The sequence below is a fragment of the Mytilus trossulus genome, chromosome 12, assembly GCF_036588685.1.
Source record: "Mytilus trossulus isolate FHL-02 chromosome 12, PNRI_Mtr1.1.1.hap1, whole genome shotgun sequence".
NCBI classification, from domain to species: domain Eukaryota; kingdom Metazoa; phylum Mollusca; class Bivalvia; order Mytilida; family Mytilidae; genus Mytilus; species Mytilus trossulus.
This window is the reverse complement of record NC_086384.1, coordinates 365,803-385,054: the sequence shown is the minus strand read 5'-3', so window position 1 is coordinate 385,054 and position 19,252 is coordinate 365,803. Positions and strand designations below refer to the sequence as shown.

General features: G+C 32.9%; 2 protein-coding genes across 3 annotated transcripts; one reads left to right on the top strand and one right to left on the bottom strand.

Moving 5' to 3' along the window:
* Positions 1-2,464: 2,464 nt before the first annotated feature.
* LOC134693449 (signal peptidase complex subunit 1-like) lies at positions 2,465-8,966 on the bottom strand. Of its 2 annotated transcripts, none has more exons than XM_063554279.1 (4): positions 8,814-8,966; positions 5,520-5,582; positions 4,607-4,690; positions 2,465-3,086 (listed from the first exon to the last, which is right to left on the bottom strand). In XM_063554279.1, exons 1-4 carry the CDS (start codon positions 8,865-8,867, stop codon positions 2,979-2,981), a joined length of 309 nt encoding a protein of 102 aa, XP_063410349.1. In that variant the 5' UTR covers positions 8,868-8,966; the 3' UTR covers positions 2,465-2,978. The 2 variants fall into 2 exon arrangements, with proteins under 2 accessions (XP_063410349.1, XP_063410348.1); XM_063554278.1 differs by having other exon boundaries at positions 4,607-4,693; positions 5,523-5,582.
* Positions 8,967-10,774: 1,808 nt separating this feature from the next.
* Positions 10,775-18,877, top strand: LOC134693448 (cyclin-D-binding Myb-like transcription factor 1). The gene is made up of 3 exons (XM_063554276.1): positions 10,775-10,817; positions 16,232-16,386; positions 17,283-18,877. The coding sequence occupies exons 2-3, from the start codon at positions 16,256-16,258 to the stop codon at positions 18,118-18,120; spliced, it is 969 nt and encodes a 322-aa protein (XP_063410346.1). The 5' UTR covers positions 10,775-10,817; positions 16,232-16,255; the 3' UTR covers positions 18,121-18,877.
* Positions 18,878-19,252: the final 375 nt, after the last annotated feature.

The window sequence follows — 19,252 nt, the reverse complement described above, 5'->3', positions numbered from 1 at the left end:
ATCACACAAACTAATACATTGTTGATGCCACCGTCACCAAAAACAGCATACATGTCTCGTTTTTTTACTTCGTCAATCAAGACAAAAATTATTGTTCTGTAGTTTAGATATAAAAACAATGATGTGTTATGATTTCAAATGAGATAATTCTCCATAAGAGACCAAATGATCCAGAAATTAATGACTATAGGTCACTGAGCAAAGTATATACAGCATAGTCAGTTATAAAAGGCCATGAAATGACAAATGTAACACAATTCAAGAGAAAACTTACAGCCTAATTTATGTACAAAAAGTTAGCGAAAAAACAAATATGTAACACATCAACAAACGACCATTACTGAATTACAGCACAGACACATACAGGTGTAATACCACCAAATCATAGTACGTCACATCCAGTTGTATACGAAAGTAGGCCTAAAAAAATACTCCCTCGATTTTGATAGTTTTTTTAAATGTGAATTTCTCACTTATGAGTAATAGAACTATATTTTGTATATTGGTTCCTTGCAACATCTTCATGTCTGATAAGAGTTCACCTGATCTAGACCTCATTATATGAATCAGTGTACCTGATTAGTATTAAAATGAGGAGATGTGGTATGATTGCCAATGAGAAAACTATCCACCAAGGTTCAAATGAAGTGGACTGTAGCAGCCTTCACTAATGAGAAAAAGATCGTCTATTAAAAGACTCAATTGTATAAAATATGATACAATCCAAATGCAATGAGATGATAACAATTAACCCAATAATAAAAAAATATGTACAGCCGCAACCACTGACCTACAGGCTCCTGATTTCGGACAGGCACATACAGAATGTGGTGTATTGAATGGTTGCAAGGGGTATATGTCAGTATGACAGGTTTCATCTGACCTTGACCTCATTTTCATGGTGATGGTATAAGATGAGTTTTTATACGAAATTTTGAGGTCGTACATGTATATTGGTGTGTCGTCATCAGTATAGTCTGAAGAAATTTGGTTTACAGACAATAACTTTTGTATAAGGAAATAGAAACCTATGAAATTTAAACCCAAGGTTTATAACCACAAAAGGAAGTTAGGGATTGATTTTGGGAGTTATGATCCAAATAGCTTAGGAATTAGTGGCTCAAAAGGGGCACAAATAAGCATTGGCACTCACTCCACATCTTCCTATATATTTTTTTCTAGATTCTAGACAATAACTTGTGGAACTATTTATGAATTTCTCTGAAATAATACCACAATAGGATGGATTGTATTGGCTGAAGGGGTTATGGCTCAAACCAATTAAGAATAAGGGTGAAAAACAAGGGTTTCCTGGTTAATGGTCAATTTAAAAGTACGATTTTATGTTTGGATTACATCCCTTACACTAATAAACTTGGTGAAGAGGTGAATTCTTAACAGCATAGTGTATTGCACAAAAGAATAAAATTGAATATAAATTAAAATCATATAACTGTTTCTAAATTCTTTTGACTACATTTATTGTGTGTCAGAAACCTATTATGTGTCAAACATTTGATTACAATCCAAATTCAGACCTGTATCAAGTACAAATATTGTGTCCTGTTTTGCCCCAACTGTTCAATGTTGGACCCCTGCATTTGTATCCATCTGCGGTCAATGAAGCAATTTATTGTATTTGGACTGGGGTTTTTCAAGTACTATAAGCAATAGATCAACTACATATTGATGTATGGAATGATTATAAGGGAGGCCCCTCATGGGGGGTCCTAGTAATCACATAATCACCATTTTTTTGCCAATATAATCACATAATCATTAAATATTTGCTTATCTTTAGTAATCAAATAATCATAAACTAAAAATACAGTCCTAGGTAATCAAAAAATCATGAAATATTTGGCTTAATAATCAAATAATCATTAAAAAAACGGCCAAGTAATCACATAATCAAAAACCCCATGAGGGCCCTCATAAGGTGTACATATCTGTGTGGTATGTATCATCTAACCTTGACCTCATTTTCATGTTCATAGGTCAATTTCAAGTTTTTGTGTCTTGGTTTGTTCTTTTCAAATAATATAAGTAGTAGGTCAACTATATCTGGTGTATGGAATGATTGTAAGGTGAACAAGCTGACAGCATTTATCTGACCATTACCTTATTGTCATGGATCTTTAAAATGTTAAGGTAAAACTCTGTGATACTTGCAGTCAAACTTATATCTTCAAGACTTAATTTCAATGGTCAGTAAAACAGGTGGGACAATTCAGCACTTGTTACAGGAAATGCATGCCTTGGAAATAAAACATTACTAAATAATTGCTTTTCAAATGAAATTAAATGCTTTGACCAAAAACATTAACCTGAAGCAAGATTATTTGTCTTTTTTATTTTGATTTACATGAGATTATATGTGATTTTATATGTTTATTTTTTTGGCGATATTTGTGAAAATGTCCCACTTAACAGTAAAACATTTAGCATTTACAAAACTAAGACATCTGGTCCAATAATATTTATTGCACAATTACTCATCTTTAATACAAATAAATATGGCGATGTATTAAAATACAAAGATTTTTTTCCAAAGGAAATATACATTCAATTGTGTTACACACTAAGTCTTATTTTTTGCTCATTAATGATCTCAAGATTTATTTATAAATAAACTGTAAATGCAGATCTTTTGGTATTAAACAAAACCTTGTACCGTTGATTTATACCTTATGTGTCTATCTACCAAATATCTAGAAGTAGGAACAAGTTTCAATAGTTCTATATTTTTTACACAGTTCTTGAAGTTACATTATGAAAATAGAAATCTTAGCACTATGAAAACTGGAACACTTTACAGTATACACTTTTTATGATTCCAAACATTCTAATGATCAAGTTCTCAGCATTCAAACACAATGATGATCCAGTTCCACAAAGTCAGACACTGATGACCAAGATTTATGTACCATACATTTTTTTACAAATTTAATGACAACAAATGAAAAACTGTGAAATGTTTATTTCTTCTTCTTTGCTTTTTGTTGGTCTGTTGATTCCACTGTTTCTACAGATTTCTGCCAAACAATGTTCATTCTTCTGAACATTGGCCATGGTGGTAAGGTTAACTGAAATAAAAATATGTATTTGAAAAACAAAATTTTAAAGTTTGTCGTTTTTCATATAGATTATGAACCGCTGCATTAATCCCGCTGCAAATGTTTGCACCTGTCCTAAGTCAGGAATCTGTTGTACAGTAGTTGTCGTTTGTTTATGTAATATATACGTGTTTCTCGTTTTGTTTATATAGATTAGACCGTTGGTTTTCCCGTTTGAATGGTTTTACACTAGTAATTTTGGGGCCCTTTATAGCGTGTTGAAGGCCGTACTTTAACCTATAATGGTTTACTTTTTAAATAGGTACTTGGATGGAGAGTTGTCTCATTGGCACTCACAACACATCTTCCTATATCTATAGACCATGGTTTTTAGTTTTAATGGTTTTACACTAGTCATTTTTAGGGCTCTTTATAGCTTGCTGTTCCATGTGAGCCTTGAGGCTATGTGTTAAAGACCTTAATTGGTCTATAATAAGGGGTATAATGGCTTGCTGTTCCATGTGAGCCTTGAGGCTATGTGTTAAAGACCTTAATTGATCTATAATAAGGGGTATAATAGCTTGCTGTTCCATGTGAGCCTTGAGGCTATGTGTTAAAGACCTTAATTGATCTATAATAAGGGGTATAATGGCTTGCTGTTCCATGTGAGTCTTGAGGCTATGTGTTAAAGACCTTAATTGATCTATAATAAGGGGTATAATGGCTTGCTGTTCCACGTGAGCCTTGAGGCTATGTGTTAAAGACCTTAATTGATCTATAATAAGGGGTATAATAGCTTGCTGTTCCATGTGAGCCTTCAGGCTATGTGTTAAAGACCTTAAATGATCTATAATAAGGGGTATAATGGCTTGCTGTTCCATGTGAGTCTTGAGGCTATGTGTTAAAGACCTTAATTGATCTATAATAAGGGGTATAATGGCTTGCTGTTCCATGTGAGTCTTGAGGCTATGTGTTAAAGACCTTAATTGATCTATAATAAGGGGTATAATGGCTTGCTGTTCCATGTGAGCCTTGAGGCTATGTGTTAAAGACCTTAAATGATCTATAATAAGGGGTATAATGGCTTGCTGTTCCATGTGAGCCTTGAGGCTATGAGTTAAAGACCTTAATTGATCTATAATAAGGGGTATAATGGTTTACTTAAACAAATTTTTACTTGAATGAAGAGTTGTCTCATTGACACTCATTTCACATCTTCTTATATATATTAGCCATGATACATCACTAGCCAATGAGCCATGGTGGTCATGTTATCCATGTTTCAATAAAAGCAAATATACATGTATCAACAAAAAGCATGTACATTTGTACATATATTTCTGACCAGTGGTTGAAAAGTTATATTAATACCAATAATGGCAAAATATTTTGTAAAATTTGGTACATAGTCCATGTATGCAATCATAGGCAGATCTGTCTCCCCTTTTTCATGGGAAAAATGTGGTCGATTATATAGGTAATCACTGAAGCATGACTGTAGTGCCCCCGTTATTAAAAATTCTGTGAAGATTTAGTTTGTATGGCCTTACCAAACAAGATAATATAAATCCAGCTATCAATATATACATGGTCTGTGAAAACTGTTGACATATATATCCCCAACCAAATCCAACAATCTGAAAAAACAAATCACATCTGACATTAAAAATAAGAATTTTTCCATAGTACATGGAGGTTCATCTCACACTATCATTTTGTAGGTTCAGTGCACCGTGAAATTGGGGTCACTACTCTAATTTTGCATTAAAATTAGAAAGATCATATCATAGTGAATATGTGTTCTAAGTTTCAAGTTTATTGGACTTCAACTTCATCAAAAACTACCTTGACCAAACCAAAAATTTAATCTGAAGCGGGACAGACGGACGAACAAATGGACGCACAGACCAGAAAACATAATGCCCTCTACTTTCGTAGGTGGGAGCATAAAAATTAACTCTGAACTGGATAACAATTTAGTGATTGGTAGATTTAATGCAAAAAAAAATCACGTTTTTTTATATAGATCAGACTGTTGGTTTTTCCGTCTGAATGGTTTTACACAAGTAATATACATGTAGCTTGTTTGTTCGGTGTGAGCAAAGGCTCAGTGTTGAAGGCCGTACAATGACCTACAGTGGTTTACTTTTTTAAAATTGTTATTTGAATGGAGAATTGTCTCATTGGCACTCACATCACATCTTCCTATATCTATTTGATTGAAATCAATAATAAATGTAACTAATTATCAATATTTTATAAATAAACAATATGAGCAGTGAATTGTTTTAAAGGTGGCAGAAAAAAATGCCACAAAATAGTAGCCAGTAGATGCTATATATGAGTCTGAAAAGAAAAACCATTTTTTTGTTTGAATTTTCTAGGTAATACAGTATAAAAACACTTTTTTAGTAAATTTAAAATCTAAATTTTTTATTTTTTTTAGTTCTAACTACTAAGACATACCCCAAAGACTAAAATTATGACTTGAAATAATCTTTCTGCTCTTTTTTGTCCTTCAAAATCCTAAAAATAGAAGATAACATGTAATAAAAACACAAACTATTTATGTTACTGTAATTTGTTGTTTACCTAAGTTGTCTTTTGGTTATTTGTGTTGTTGGGTTGCTGTTTCATTGACCTTTCCCCATCATTTTTTTTCATTTTTTTCTGTCAAAAAACAGCAAGAACAAGCATCAAGTAGTGGCAAAAGTAAAATTTGCAACAAGAATTCAAATTTAGTCAAATTAAGAATGAATCCACCTACGCTTATGTGTGTGAAATGTAGAACAGCAAATACAATTTTTTTCCTGTTCAAAAAAATGTAATAGAATGATGGTATCTTATTGAAATTTTTCTACATTCCTTAAAGAAAGAAATTAAATAGGGAATGTTTTATGGGTCACATATGATGCACCCCTTACATATAACATTATATAGGGACATTACTCAAGAAAGGTACCATAATAGTGACACTATGTATATTCTCACTGACTGTTGTAATAATTGTCTTTGGTATTTATCTGCTGTTTTTGAGATACGAAAATAGCAAGACAATGGGAAGCAGTAAAAAATTGTAGTGAGCCTTGACGAAATAAACTGTTATCACAGAGATATGTCTGGCTTTTTTGTAATTTTGATTATGCAAATGTTGAATGAACCATGACTGAGTTACATGGCTAAATGATCTTCCTTTACATGAATTGTGCAAATGCTAATACAACTGCATACCAAATACCATTGACTTATTATGAGTCGTTCCCTAACCTTCATACAAACATTAACTTGTAAACTATGTAAAAGTTTCAAAGTCAATGGACCATGAAGAGGGGGTGGGGCTAAACAATCTCCATGGAAACGATACTAGCATACCAAATATCATTGACTTACTATTAGAAGTTCATCTTAGAGTGATCTAATCACAAACTAATACATGTAATTTGTAAACTAAGATAAGTTTCAAAGTCACTAGACAGTGACTTGTCACAGAATATAATTTCCTTCATAATATAAGTTCCAAAGGAAAAAATATTCTGGAATATTATTTCCACAGGAATAAGTATTACAGTAAATGTTCCCAACGGAATAAATGGTATAGAATAGTTGTTCCAACAGCAATAGATATTATGACAATGTTTATAACAAAGTTTCCATTGGAACTTCTGTTAGGTGGAACAAATATATGTTGACAGACTGAGGGGTGAGGCCAAATATTTTCCCTGGAAATGAGATTTGCCAATGCTTATACAATTGAATACTAATTGGCATTGGCCTACCACTAATGGTTCCTCTTCAACTGACCTAATCACAAACTAATACATGATATTACTTAGAAAAACTTTTCAAAGTCAATAGACCATACCTAAATTAGGGGCGGAGCCAAATTATCTCAATTGAAATGAGAAATGCCAATACTTATACAACTGCATATCAAATATCATTGACCTACCACCTAATACATGTTAAATAAAAAAAAATGAAGTCAATAGTCAATGACTGACGGGGTAGGGCCAAAATCTCTCCATAAAAATGAGATGTGCCAATGCTAACACAACTGCATACCATGTATGATTGACCTACCACTTGTGGTTCACCATAAACTAGACCTAATTACAAACTAATACATTGTTGATGCCATCGCCACGGATGCCAGAAACAGCATATAGGAGCTCTATGTCTCACTATGTTTTTTTTGGGAAAACAAAATTTGTTTCCAGTTTTTGGCGAAAAATTTTTTTTTTTTTTATTCTGATAAAAAAAAATGTTTGTTTCACCCTTAGCTGCCACTATATGAAGAATCCGGGTCCGTACGCCCTAATTCACGCTCGCCCTAGTACCTGTTCGCCCTGATACCTGTTCGCCCAGGGTCCATTCGCCCTGATTTTTATTTTTTACTAATTGTTGTCTAGTGGCATAATTTTAAGTATTTGAATAAAATTATGTCAATAGTCAATGACTGACGGGGTAGGGCCAAAATCTCTCCATAAAAATGAGATGTGCCAATGCTAACACAACTGCATACCATGTATGATTGACCTACCACTTGTGGTTCACCATAAACTAGACCTAATTACAAACTAATACATTGTTGATGCCATCGCCACGGATGCCAGAAACAGCATATAGGAGCTCTATGTCTCACTATGTTTTTTTTGGGAAAACAAAATTTGTTTCCAGTTTTTGGCGAAAAATTTTTTTTTTTTTATTCTGATAAAAAAAAATGTTTGTTTCACCCTTAGCTGCCACTATATGAAGAATCCGGGTCCGTACACCCTAATTCACGCTCGCCCTAGTACCTGTTCACCCTGATACCTGTTCGCCCAGGGTCCATTCGCCCTGATTTTTATTTTTTACTAATTGTTGTCTAGTGGCATAATTTTAAGTATTTGAATAAAATATGTTTTTTGGATTTTGGCCCTACCCCGTCAGTCATTGACTATTGACATCATTTTCCCTTTGATTGCAGCAGAATACTGGAATACAATGTATTTATCTTTGTTGATATTTGTTAACAAAATAATTGTATTCAGTCATTCACTAATGTATGCAGTATTACTTAGACTAGTCTCAGAGTATTTTAATGAATGAACTTGTAAATCCGTTTTACAGTTCGTACATTTTTTTTAAATTAATTTCAAGCTGAATATATTATCAAAACAAATTTGTTTTTTATATTATAAATCCATCAAAAGACAGGTATCACAATAAGCAGTGATCCGAATTATTTTGTCATAAAACAATAAATTAATGATCCTTAACAAGCCATAAACTTTTAGATATTTCCATGTTTCAAAAAATTTCAAGAATATATACCATAGAAATATATCTGATTAAGTTTATTCAACTGTAATGCCCTGAATACTAATATTTTTTAGTAGGGCGAACGGACTCTAAGGGCGAACGAACTCAGGGAAAACGGACCCAGGGCGAACATGTTACTAGGGCGAACGGTCCCGATACCCTATATGAAATGCTAAAATTGAAAGAAAAAATGTTTTTGACTTGTCGCGAAAAAAAAAGATTGTTTTTTCTCCACAGGCGAAAACAAAAATTTATCCAGAAAAAAAAACATAGCCCCCCAGAAAAATCAAATGTCTGTTGCCTTAAGACAATAAAATACATATATCATTTTCAAAAAGTTGGTAAACAAATGGTAAACGGCAAACAGCTGTTCAAATTACAAGACTGTAGCACTGCCAGCAGGACAAATAGATTTTCCTGCATCCAAACTATAGCATTTCAAATAATTTTAATTACCATATGTAGAGGAACTTTCTTAAATGCTTCTGGGAGAAATCTCTCGAGATCCATTGTGTTGGATTAATGTGAAAAGTCTGATTTAAGCTTTACTTTTCCACAGGAAGTTGTCGTGTCAAAATAATTACGGAGTTATCGTTCCTAATACGAAAACTTTGGTCCAAGTTAGGAAACAGAACTCGATTTCCGTAATCTACTATTAATGTTTTGTATAAATACTTTCAATATAGGCACACCTCTGTATTTGGAGTAAATATAAAAACATAACTTATTCCACAAATATTGATTCTCAGTTTATGTGGTTGTTAAGTAATGAAGACACTGATGTATGTAAAAGTATAGCTAAGTACATAAACATGTGTTTTTTTGCTTAGAATATGAAGTGTGAAATTTTTGTTTTCTGCTTATAATGTAAAAGCTTATAATGTAAAATGATTTCTTATATTTTTTACATTAGAGTTACTCACCTTGGAACAAATATACTTTGATACTTTTAGTATTTATTTTAGTTAAGATTGTTTAAAAGTTATTCTTTGTTGTATCTGTAACGTTTTTCGTTTATTACATGCATCACTGGGTTTTATGATCATCATATAATTGGATTAATTACTTAGCCGCATTAACTGTTATAAAGTAATCCCTTACAATCTATGTTTATCACCTTCAATTAGATTGTACTTGTTAAATGTCAAATCAATCATGTTAATCAGCTGGTGCCCCTTTGCTAAGTGTATACAGGTGTCTAGGTTGACCTTAGCTTTGGTTGACCTTATAGCTCCTAGCTCCTGGCTCCGGGCTCCGGGCTCCGGGCTCCGGGCTCCGGGCTCCGGGCTCCGGGCTCCGGGCTCCGGGCTCCTGTAATATAGCTCCTGTAGAATATTTCTTTGTTCAGAGTCATTTAACCATATTATAATTGAGATAATAGAGTAGTATAAAAGAGAGAAATAGTTGTAGATACGATATACGATATACGAGAGAGACGATTTTGTGTACGAGAGAGACGTACGTAGGAGATTTAGGATTATGTCACCGTATTGTTGAGCCTGCAGTTAAGATGTTGTAAACTTGTATAACTGTTACATGTACTTTGGATTTTGAATAATACAGTATTGAACTTTTAATCGACTTTGTGTTTATGTTAACTTGCAAGACTTCGTTCAGACTACACCAGGATCCATTTATTTATTTATGTGACCAGGATTCCCTTAATCACGCTACCAGTAGATTAAAAGGGTAACCCTGTTTAAAGAGTATACTTGGCATTTGTCGTTCCGTGTACGAGTGAAACTTAGACACCCAACAACACAACACAACACAAGAATACACACTTTAGTTTAAGTCCTCATACTTAGACTACAGTTGTATCACGGCAAACTAACCAACGAAACTACTTTTTCGTCACATATCTATGCTATTATTGATTATGTTCATAATTGAGCTTTCTTTAATAAAATATTTCGTATTTCGTATTCGTATAAAACAAAAAAGGTAGTTTCACCACCGCAAAAATGGCAATAGGCCGAGGGACAAATTAAAATGAATATATAAATCCCGTATTTCTACTTCTACTTCTATGTGGTTCAGTAATCTGCAGTCGGAAAGGATATACATTATCAATACTTATTTATACTTGACTGATTCATGATTCTTTTTTTTAAACGATTATTATTCTGTGTCAAAAATATATATGACAAAAGGGAAATTCCGTGGCGGACCTAGACATTTTCATAAGAGGAGGCCCACTGACTGCATAGAAGAAGATGAAGATCCACTACGGTCTTGCTTCAGTGATTCCCTATCTAATCAACCAAAGTTTTCCCCTAAATTGGGGCGTCCCTGCCCCTAAATCCGCCTCTGAAATTACTCTGTTCATTTTCAATAATTTCCGGCTAGCTTCTTATTTTACAGTGGTGTTCCTAAAAAGGCGGGAGATACAGGACATACGCACATTCAGCAAAACACAAACAGATCGTTTCCTTTCCCCTTCGAAGAAAGCCCATTAACGTAAGCTGCGTTGTTTCCTTTATGATTTAAATATTTTTCTTTTTCCCACTAATTTTCTTAATATTGGAAGGTCCAGAACTACGGAAAACGAAAACTGATTTTATATATAACGTGCATATCCCCCCCCAAAAAAACCGGGACAAAATGATACAGACAGACCTCAATCATTCAATCTGGAGGAAGCAAGACAAGTCGCCCCACTGGCAAGTCGCCCCACACCTAATCGCCCCACTTTTTCACCAACTCGCCCCACTTTAAAAAAAACCGCCCCAACCTAGATTACCAAATCGCCCAACTTTTTAAAAAATCGCCCCACATGTGAAATTGGTTAAATCATGTTTAATATTACTCATGCCAACTCGCCCCACTTAATGGAAAACAGTAATATTTAGATTAATATAAAATTAAAAATTAAAACTTGCCCCACTTAAATGAAAACTGATCTACACAGAATACAAACAAACCGAAAATTTATTTAATTACTATTATTTATATACTGAGATTATAATTCTAAAAATAATTTTCGTATTGTTGAAGAATAACTATTTTTTAAAGATAAGTTATTCACATAGCAATTGAAAAGAAACCTGTTAATTGTATCATAATGCAATATATATACATCTTTTTCCATAAGTGGGGAGAGTTGGCAGGAGTAATATTCACGGAATTTAACTTATACACAACGCAATAACATCTTTTTCCATAAGTGGGGCGAGTTGGCAGGAGTAATATTCACGGAATTTAACTTATATACAACGGAATAACATCTTTTTCCATAAGTGGGACGAGTTGGCTTTACTACATTCATCCTGGTTAATAATATAATATAAATCTAGATATTATCGTTTTCTTTTAAGTGGGACGAGTTGGCAGGAGTAATATTCACGGAATAACATCTTTTTCCATAAGTGGGGGGAGTTGGCATTACTACATTTATCCTGGTTAATAATATATTAATCTAGATATTATCGTTTTCCATAAGTGGGGTGAGTTGGCAGGAGTAATATTCCCAGAATTTAACTTACATTCAACAGGATAACATCTTTTTCCATAAGTGGGGCGAGTTGGCTTTACTAAATTCATCCTGGTTAATAATATATTAATCTAGATTTTATCGTTTTCCATTCAGTGGGGCGAGTTTTCAGGAGTAATATTAACGGGATTTAACACATTTCACAAGTGGGGCCATTTTTTAAAAAGTGGGGCGATTTGGTAATCCAGGTTGGGGCGTTTTTTTTTTAAAGTGGGGCGAGTTGGTGAAAAAGTGGGGCGACTTGTCATGGATTCAATCTGGAGTACACAAGCTGACCCTCCATTAGTCACTTCTGGCAAGGCTATTTTAATTTTTTCTGGGACGCCTTCCTATGTCTAACCTTGCAAATAAAAAATTCTAGAGAATGTTATGTTAATGTGTGCTGGGAAAACTTGGTGTAACAGTGGTGTTGCATTCATATTAGAGCGGGGATATTAGTCACATAATTAGTTCTTGTAGTCTTCAGGAAATTTGTGGTACAGCAATATGCCCTGGTTCCATGAAGAACCTCCTTTAGTGGCTGGGTCTTTTCAACACCAAACACCACCACACACCACAAAACACTGCCTAACACCCTAAAAACCATCAACCACTAAGAAAAACTGTGATATTATACGTATATTTTAATCAATTTTAGATTTTTATGGGCATCATATCGATATCACAAACTAGTCAAAACATTTACTAAATTTTATCATTGGTATAAGGACATCATTCGTAAATATAACTCAACATGCAGACTTCTTATATGTTCAGGTATTTCACATCCAATTTTTTATGGAAATATTTTTTATAAAGCACAAAAATGTCAGTATTCACCTCATAAAACTAACAAAACCTTTAAATAGACTTATCAAGAAGGGATATAGTTACGATACTGTTGTCAGGTCATTAAAGAAATAAATCTTGCTTATTTTGGTGTTAATATTGATTCACTTATAGGGTCTTTGCATCGGAACTAAACACATTTATTCAAAAACCAGTTGTTGGCATGACACGGGTTATGTTCTTCTAATATATGTTATGATGGTATGATACTAAACCCCTAACGGGAAGAATTGTGCCTGATATTCATATGATGAAATCATAATCTTTCAATCAGTTTAACTGAAGTCTGGAGCTGGCATGTCAGTTTACTGCTAGTAGTCTGTTGTTATTTATGTATTATTGTCATTTTCTTTATTTTCTTTGGTTACATCTTCTGACATCAGATTGGACTTCTCTTGAATTGAATTTTAAATGTGCGTATTGTTATGCATTTACTTTTCCATATTGGCTAGAGGTATAGGGGGAGGGTTGAGATCTCATAAACATGTTTAACCCAGCCGCATTTTTGTGCCTGTATCAAGTCAGGAGCCTCTGGCCTTTGTTAGTCTTGTGTTTTTTTAATTTAAGTTTCTTGTGTACAATTTGGAAATTAGTATGGCGTTCATTATCACTGAATTAGTATATGGACCATAATTTGCTATTGGGCTCGTTTCCTATAACTATAGAAAAGTGATAAAATTGTGAATTACTGTAAGAAAAGTAGTAACTACATCTAAAGATGCCATTATTTTTATCAACATACAAGTGTATGCTACTCTTCCCTAGAAAAAAAATTGAAATTAACAAATTTTAAAGATTATACAACCGTATTTTTGTGTCGTTTCTCGCGTTACTTTTCACTTCCTAAGTGCATAACGCTGACTGATTTATAGATAATCGTCACCCGCAAATTCGTAACTTTTGCTTTCAAATAACAAAGAACATCGACCAATAAGAATAGTGAGAAGAAAATACCAAGAACTATTAGTAATTCTGTAGCAGGTGTAAGAACACTGTCGTTACTTTGGTTTCCCATTTCGTAACGCAAATTTTAGATGGTGTAATCTGCTTTGTTGTAAAAGAATTCTTTGCAACAATATGCAAATATGAACTCTCGCGAGATGTTCAAACAGGTAAATCAGAGATGATTTACATTCTTGTTTTGTTCTTCGTAATAATTAAGTTAGAAAATGACGTTATCGTTATGCGTTACATTTCACACGAAACAGAAGTCAAGTTATTTATTAAAATTGTTTTTGTCATTGAGTTCTAATCATTTCAGGTCATACGTGAAACATGTGACTAACATGTGATCACACCCTTACAGCCAGATATACAAAAAACTAGGTCTAAACATTGTTTTTGTTTCCAACGGGATGTTAGCAAACATAATCTGTAGACTTGTTTGTCTTGTTTAAAAAAGGAAAATACAATTTTCAAAGAGATTGCGCCGGGGGTCTATTATTTTTCCTATGTGCACAATGTTACATACGGTCTTGTGTGAAAATAAATGCCCAATGACTTGACAAAATCGATTTCAGATTTGACCGACATTTTAACACACTTCGTTTCCAAATAACGATGTAAAGGGTCCTTTGAAAATTCAATCGAAATTACGTCTCTTATCATGGTGCCGATGTTTGTTGGATTGATTTTGCTTCAGCAGTAAATATTACTGGATATTTTAGGTGAATAAAGATAATTTAATCAAAAATACATGTTAATATACCGTTACACTTGGAATGTACAAAGTTGGTATCTTTGTCACAATTTTTAATTATTTTTTTTTATTCATGTTCTGCAAACACTTTTCAGAAACGCAATAAACTTGTCAAAGGAGAAGTAATCTTTTACCATGCATGACTTGAAAGGAAGTACTTTATTGATTTTAGCCCACTAAAGTAGGTTAAAATGTGGAAACCATGTAGATGGTGTACAGGTCACAAATATCACATGGTGCCTATTTTAAAGATTCTAATTCCAAGTTAAAAGTTTTTTTCTTTACTGGATTTAAAGAATTTTACATTGCCAATGATTTGGAATAAATTGTATATAACTGGAATTTCAAAACCAAATATAAATACATTTTTTTGGCTAAAACATCAAGATACAACGATTATGGTATCCTGTATCAATGAAGAAAATATGGAAATTCCTGAATAAATTGTACTAATTGTTTTCAAAACAAGCACATATTTAGGAGTTTTATAATAATGTTACATTTAAGATGGATTTTAAGAAAAAGTATACTGTTCAGATTATTTTCAGCAGATTTTGCAATAAAATAAAACTAAAAAAGTGCTTTCGGTTTCTTATGGTTTCCTGTTGCGTTTAAAAAAAACTTTAATTTAACATTGAAAATAGATTTTAAATATTAGCATGAAGCAAGTAACACTAGTAATGGTGTTCATTTATGTCTTTTGAAATATATTGTGCAAAATAAAGAAAATAAAAATTGGTTTCCTGTTAAGTTTCCTGTCACGTAAACGGTGATTCAAAATGTATTAATTTTTTCTTGAAAAACTCAATTGTTCCATTAATACTATTCTAACACCAACACAACCCACAGAATAAAAGTTAAAGTTTTAGAACTTATAAAAAAGGATACAAAAGGAAACCAAAGGCCGAATACCAAATTATGGTCCATATATTTGTTTAGGGTCAAGTTGAAGGACGCCTCCTGGTGCGGGAATTTCTCGCTACATTGAAGACCTGTTGGTGACCTTCTGCTGTTTGTTTTTTTATATGGTCGGGTTGTTGTCTCTTTGACACATTCCCCATTTCCATTCTCAATTTTATCATAATTTATGTTAACATGGTTAAAATCAATAAACAATATAGTATAAGGAAAAACGTCTATGGATTCATCACTTATCGGATAACATTGTGTGATATGTGCGAGTTATTAAAATAATATATATTTATTATTAGTAATCAGTTCATTTATCCTCGATATCTATTCATCTGTTAGATTTTGCTATTTGTCTCTTTTCTTATTACCATTTACTGGTACAACTATTTTATAAAAAATGATAGAAAAAAGAAAAACAATGGAAAAAAAAATATAGATGTCTGTGGAATTCAAATAGTGGGGTTTTATAGACTCTTTCTTTCTGTTTTCTGTAGATATTTGGACTCTTAATCTTCTGATTTGTTGAATTGATAACTTGAATATTATATTGAAGTCACATTTATAACGATAAAAGACAAAATAATAAACTTTTGGGGTGTTTAGTGGTGTTTCTACTATGTTCGCCACAAACCACTAAAATAAGAATGAGATGCATTTACGAAATTATGTTTATTTTCTGGGGATCCCATGCATGTAATACTGTTATGACGTTACATAATTCCGCAAAATATTTAGGTTGCAAGTACACAATATATACATAGTCTACATAGATAGATAAACAAGTATAAGAAGATATTGCCAAGGTTCAATGATTATTTCTATTTAATGTACTCAAAGGAGGTGTTGCTATGGTCAAGTATGGTAATATAATAACAATCTAACATATTTTTTTGTGTTTGAACATATTTCCATGTTGATAGGCTTATAATTGTGTTGTTTCAGGTCTATGAAGAAATTGTGGATATAATGGAGAGAAGAAATCCATCCAGGGGAATACAATTGTTTGTCGATGAGGAAACCGACAAACTTATCCATCCCTATAACAGTTCAAATAAGAAAACTCGTGAAGAATGGGAAGCCATGGAAATATACTACAAGTATAGTCAAACAATAGTTATAAACAATAATACTTCTGGCATCTACTATTCCTCTGAAGTATGGGAGGAGACCTTCTGAGCCCTATTATTCGTCATTTTAAAGGGGCAAAATTTCTAAATCTGTTGTTTTCACCCTTTATCTTTACTTTAATTTACCTCAACCAATGTTGTGATACTTGTACACAAGCTTATAATCACAAAACATGCTTAACTACTTGAATCCTGATTCTGTAGACGGAAGTTGACCCATGCATATTTTCAAGCTGGGGCATCTGTGGCCCATAGTCACATTCTCCTTTTAATACGGCCGCAAAAGTTTTTTTGGGTTTGTGATGATCTTGTCATCTGCATCTGTGTTGTGGTTGTTATCAGAAGAAACATTAAGTTGCCTGACAATAACTTTAGTTTAATCATTTGTTAATTGAATGGGTTTCTATAAAATTTTACCAGAAGGTTCAATACCACAAAAGGAAAGTTGGGATTGATTTTGGGGGTTATGGTACCAACAATTTCAGAAAAAATACAGTGGCGGATCCAGGAATTTTCATAAGTGGGAGCCGACTGACTGACCTAAGAGGGGGCCTGCTCCAGTCACACTTCAGTGATTCCCTATATAAGCAACCAAATTTTTTCCCAAAAATCCGCTTCTGAAATAAAACTTGCATTTTGATTTTTTTTATAAGAATCAAACAGGATAATTCTAAAGTTTACAAAAAATTAAAATCGCAGTTTAACATGTTTAGTCTCAAATAACAAAATCGCAACAATAAATGCATGCAATAATTTCTGAATATATGTAATATATATACAGTATGTCAAATAATGTTTAATCCTCACATATCCTGGCCATGATATTGTTAAACATTCACTAGTGATATTTTGTTTTACTTTATAAGGTATGGAAAATGGACAATTGAAGAGAAGAAAAAACTGCTAGAAAATTGGAATTGGTATCTTGAAAAATATGGATCTGCTTTCGAAAACCCTTTAGATTTACTAGACAGGAGGGGAAATCAGGATTTAATTAATCTGATGAAATATTCAGATTTCTTTCTGGTCATTGCAAGGTCATTAAATAGGTCAACAGCTTCCTGTTACTTAAAACTGAGACGAGATGTACGTACAGTATCTTTGAAAAATGGATCTTTTTCTGAAATAGAGTTGAAGAAATTGAAAAAACTATCAAAAAAACATAAAAACAATTATCGGGCCATTGCTGACAAAATGGGACGTGACCGCCAGTCAGTAAAGGACAAATTACGTCGTCATGGTAAAACAGTAAAGAGCCGGAACTGGACTGCTGAAGAAGATGAAAACTTAATTAAAGCCCTACAAGAAGTTACTGGTTTACACAACCTGGATGAAATAAAACAACTGGAAATTCCTTGGAGGACAGTAGCACAGCTTGTGCCCACCAGACACGAGGAACAATGCAGGGCACATTTCTCTTTCTTAAAACGTTGGAAGCTTCAAAACATTGATGAGAATGCTAGTAAATTGAAAAAATGGGGAAAAAAAGAGTCACATCGGTTGATAGATATTTTATCCAATGGAGACTATTTTTTTGAAACGGATATTGATTGGAACGAAGTTAATCAATCATTTGTCGATGTCAGTCCATCAGCAAGTTATACACAATTACAGTTCTATAAACTGAAAAGTGGTATACCAGATTTCCATAAAAAAACATTTTCTGATTTGTTAGTAGAAATTAGTTCCAGTCATAAACACTAATCATGTTAATAATTAATAGGTCTGGACAATTATATATGCACATTGAGTAGTTAAAAGCTATATCAGATATGAATATGAATATCACAGATGAACGCATTATCAATTAAAGTTGAGGGGTTCATATTTTTTGAATTTTGAAAAAAAAAATAAAGCAATGAATGATATCTATCAGAGAAAAGGAAATTTGTTCTGCAACCTACATCCAATATTTTTAATATTGTATCAAAAATTTCCCCAAACTGTTCAGGGTTTAATCCCTGCACAGCCTACAGTCGTATCAGGCTGCACTTAGTGAAGCATTTTATTTGTTTTTGGAATGAATGAGATATTAGAAGTTTGAAAAATTTTGATGATATAAAACCTTATACAAGAGTTTGATGAAAGAAAAACATTAAGACAGCCAAGTTCCTAATTTAATGAAAATTTCAGAGATTGCATTGATTTTAAATTTTGGTGTATAGATGTTTATCTTTTGAACATGATGTCAATGACCTTCAGTTGCGGATCCAGGGGGAGGGTTCCAGGGGTTGGAATACCTCTTTTTTTTGGATGATCAATGCATTTGAAAGTGGACATATAGTTGGACACCCCCCTTTTTAAAATGGCTGGATTCGCCCCTGATCTTGGTTAAATAAACTGACATTTAAAATAAAAAAAAAACTATTTCTTTTGTAAAAACACCAATTTTTACCAGCTACTTATGGAATAAAATATAAGCAAAAATGCTACCATTAAAAATAAATTATGTTCTAAATTATTATTAATTTAATATCTTAACTTGTCAGATATTTCCTTTTTAGGCAATCTAATTAAAAATTAAATCCTTGATGCACGACATATCAGAACAGGAGCAATTAAAGGATTTAATTTTAATCAGATTGCCTTATAGGCAAAAGTTGACTGGCCCTATTGATTTAGGGGTCAATATGTAAAAGATCAAGGTCACAACAGCAATCAATACACTGTAATTTGGGTCTAGTTTTGGTGTCCTGATGTTGACTTTGGAGACTGAAATTTGAGGTAACTTGTTTCCAGATGTTGTCTTTTGAGCTTTATGTCCAACTTTTTCATAACTTGGATGGAAATGCCCAATAGAATTGGAAAGACCATTTAATGATTCTTAGTACATAGG

Excerpts from the sequence above, each read along its gene's own strand:
- LOC134693449 (XM_063554279.1), bottom strand. The coding sequence starts at position 8,867 with ATGGATCTCGAGAGATTTCTCCCAGAAGCATTTAAGAAAGTTCCTCTA. Across the intron at positions 5,583-8,813 it reads AGAAAGTTCCTCTACATATG|GATTTTGAAGGACAAAAAAG; the intron begins GTAATTAAAATT and ends TTCTATTTTTAG. Across the intron at positions 4,691-5,519 it reads TAATTTTAGTCTTTGGGGTA|GTTGGATTTGGTTGGGGATA; the intron begins TGTCTTAGTAGT and ends TTTTTTCAGATT.
- LOC134693448 (XM_063554276.1), top strand. The coding sequence starts at position 16,256 with ATGGAGAGAAGAAATCCATCCAGGGGAATACAATTGTTTGTCGATGAG. Across the intron at positions 16,387-17,282 it reads GCCATGGAAATATACTACAA|GTATGGAAAATGGACAATTG; the intron begins GTATAGTCAAAC and ends TTACTTTATAAG.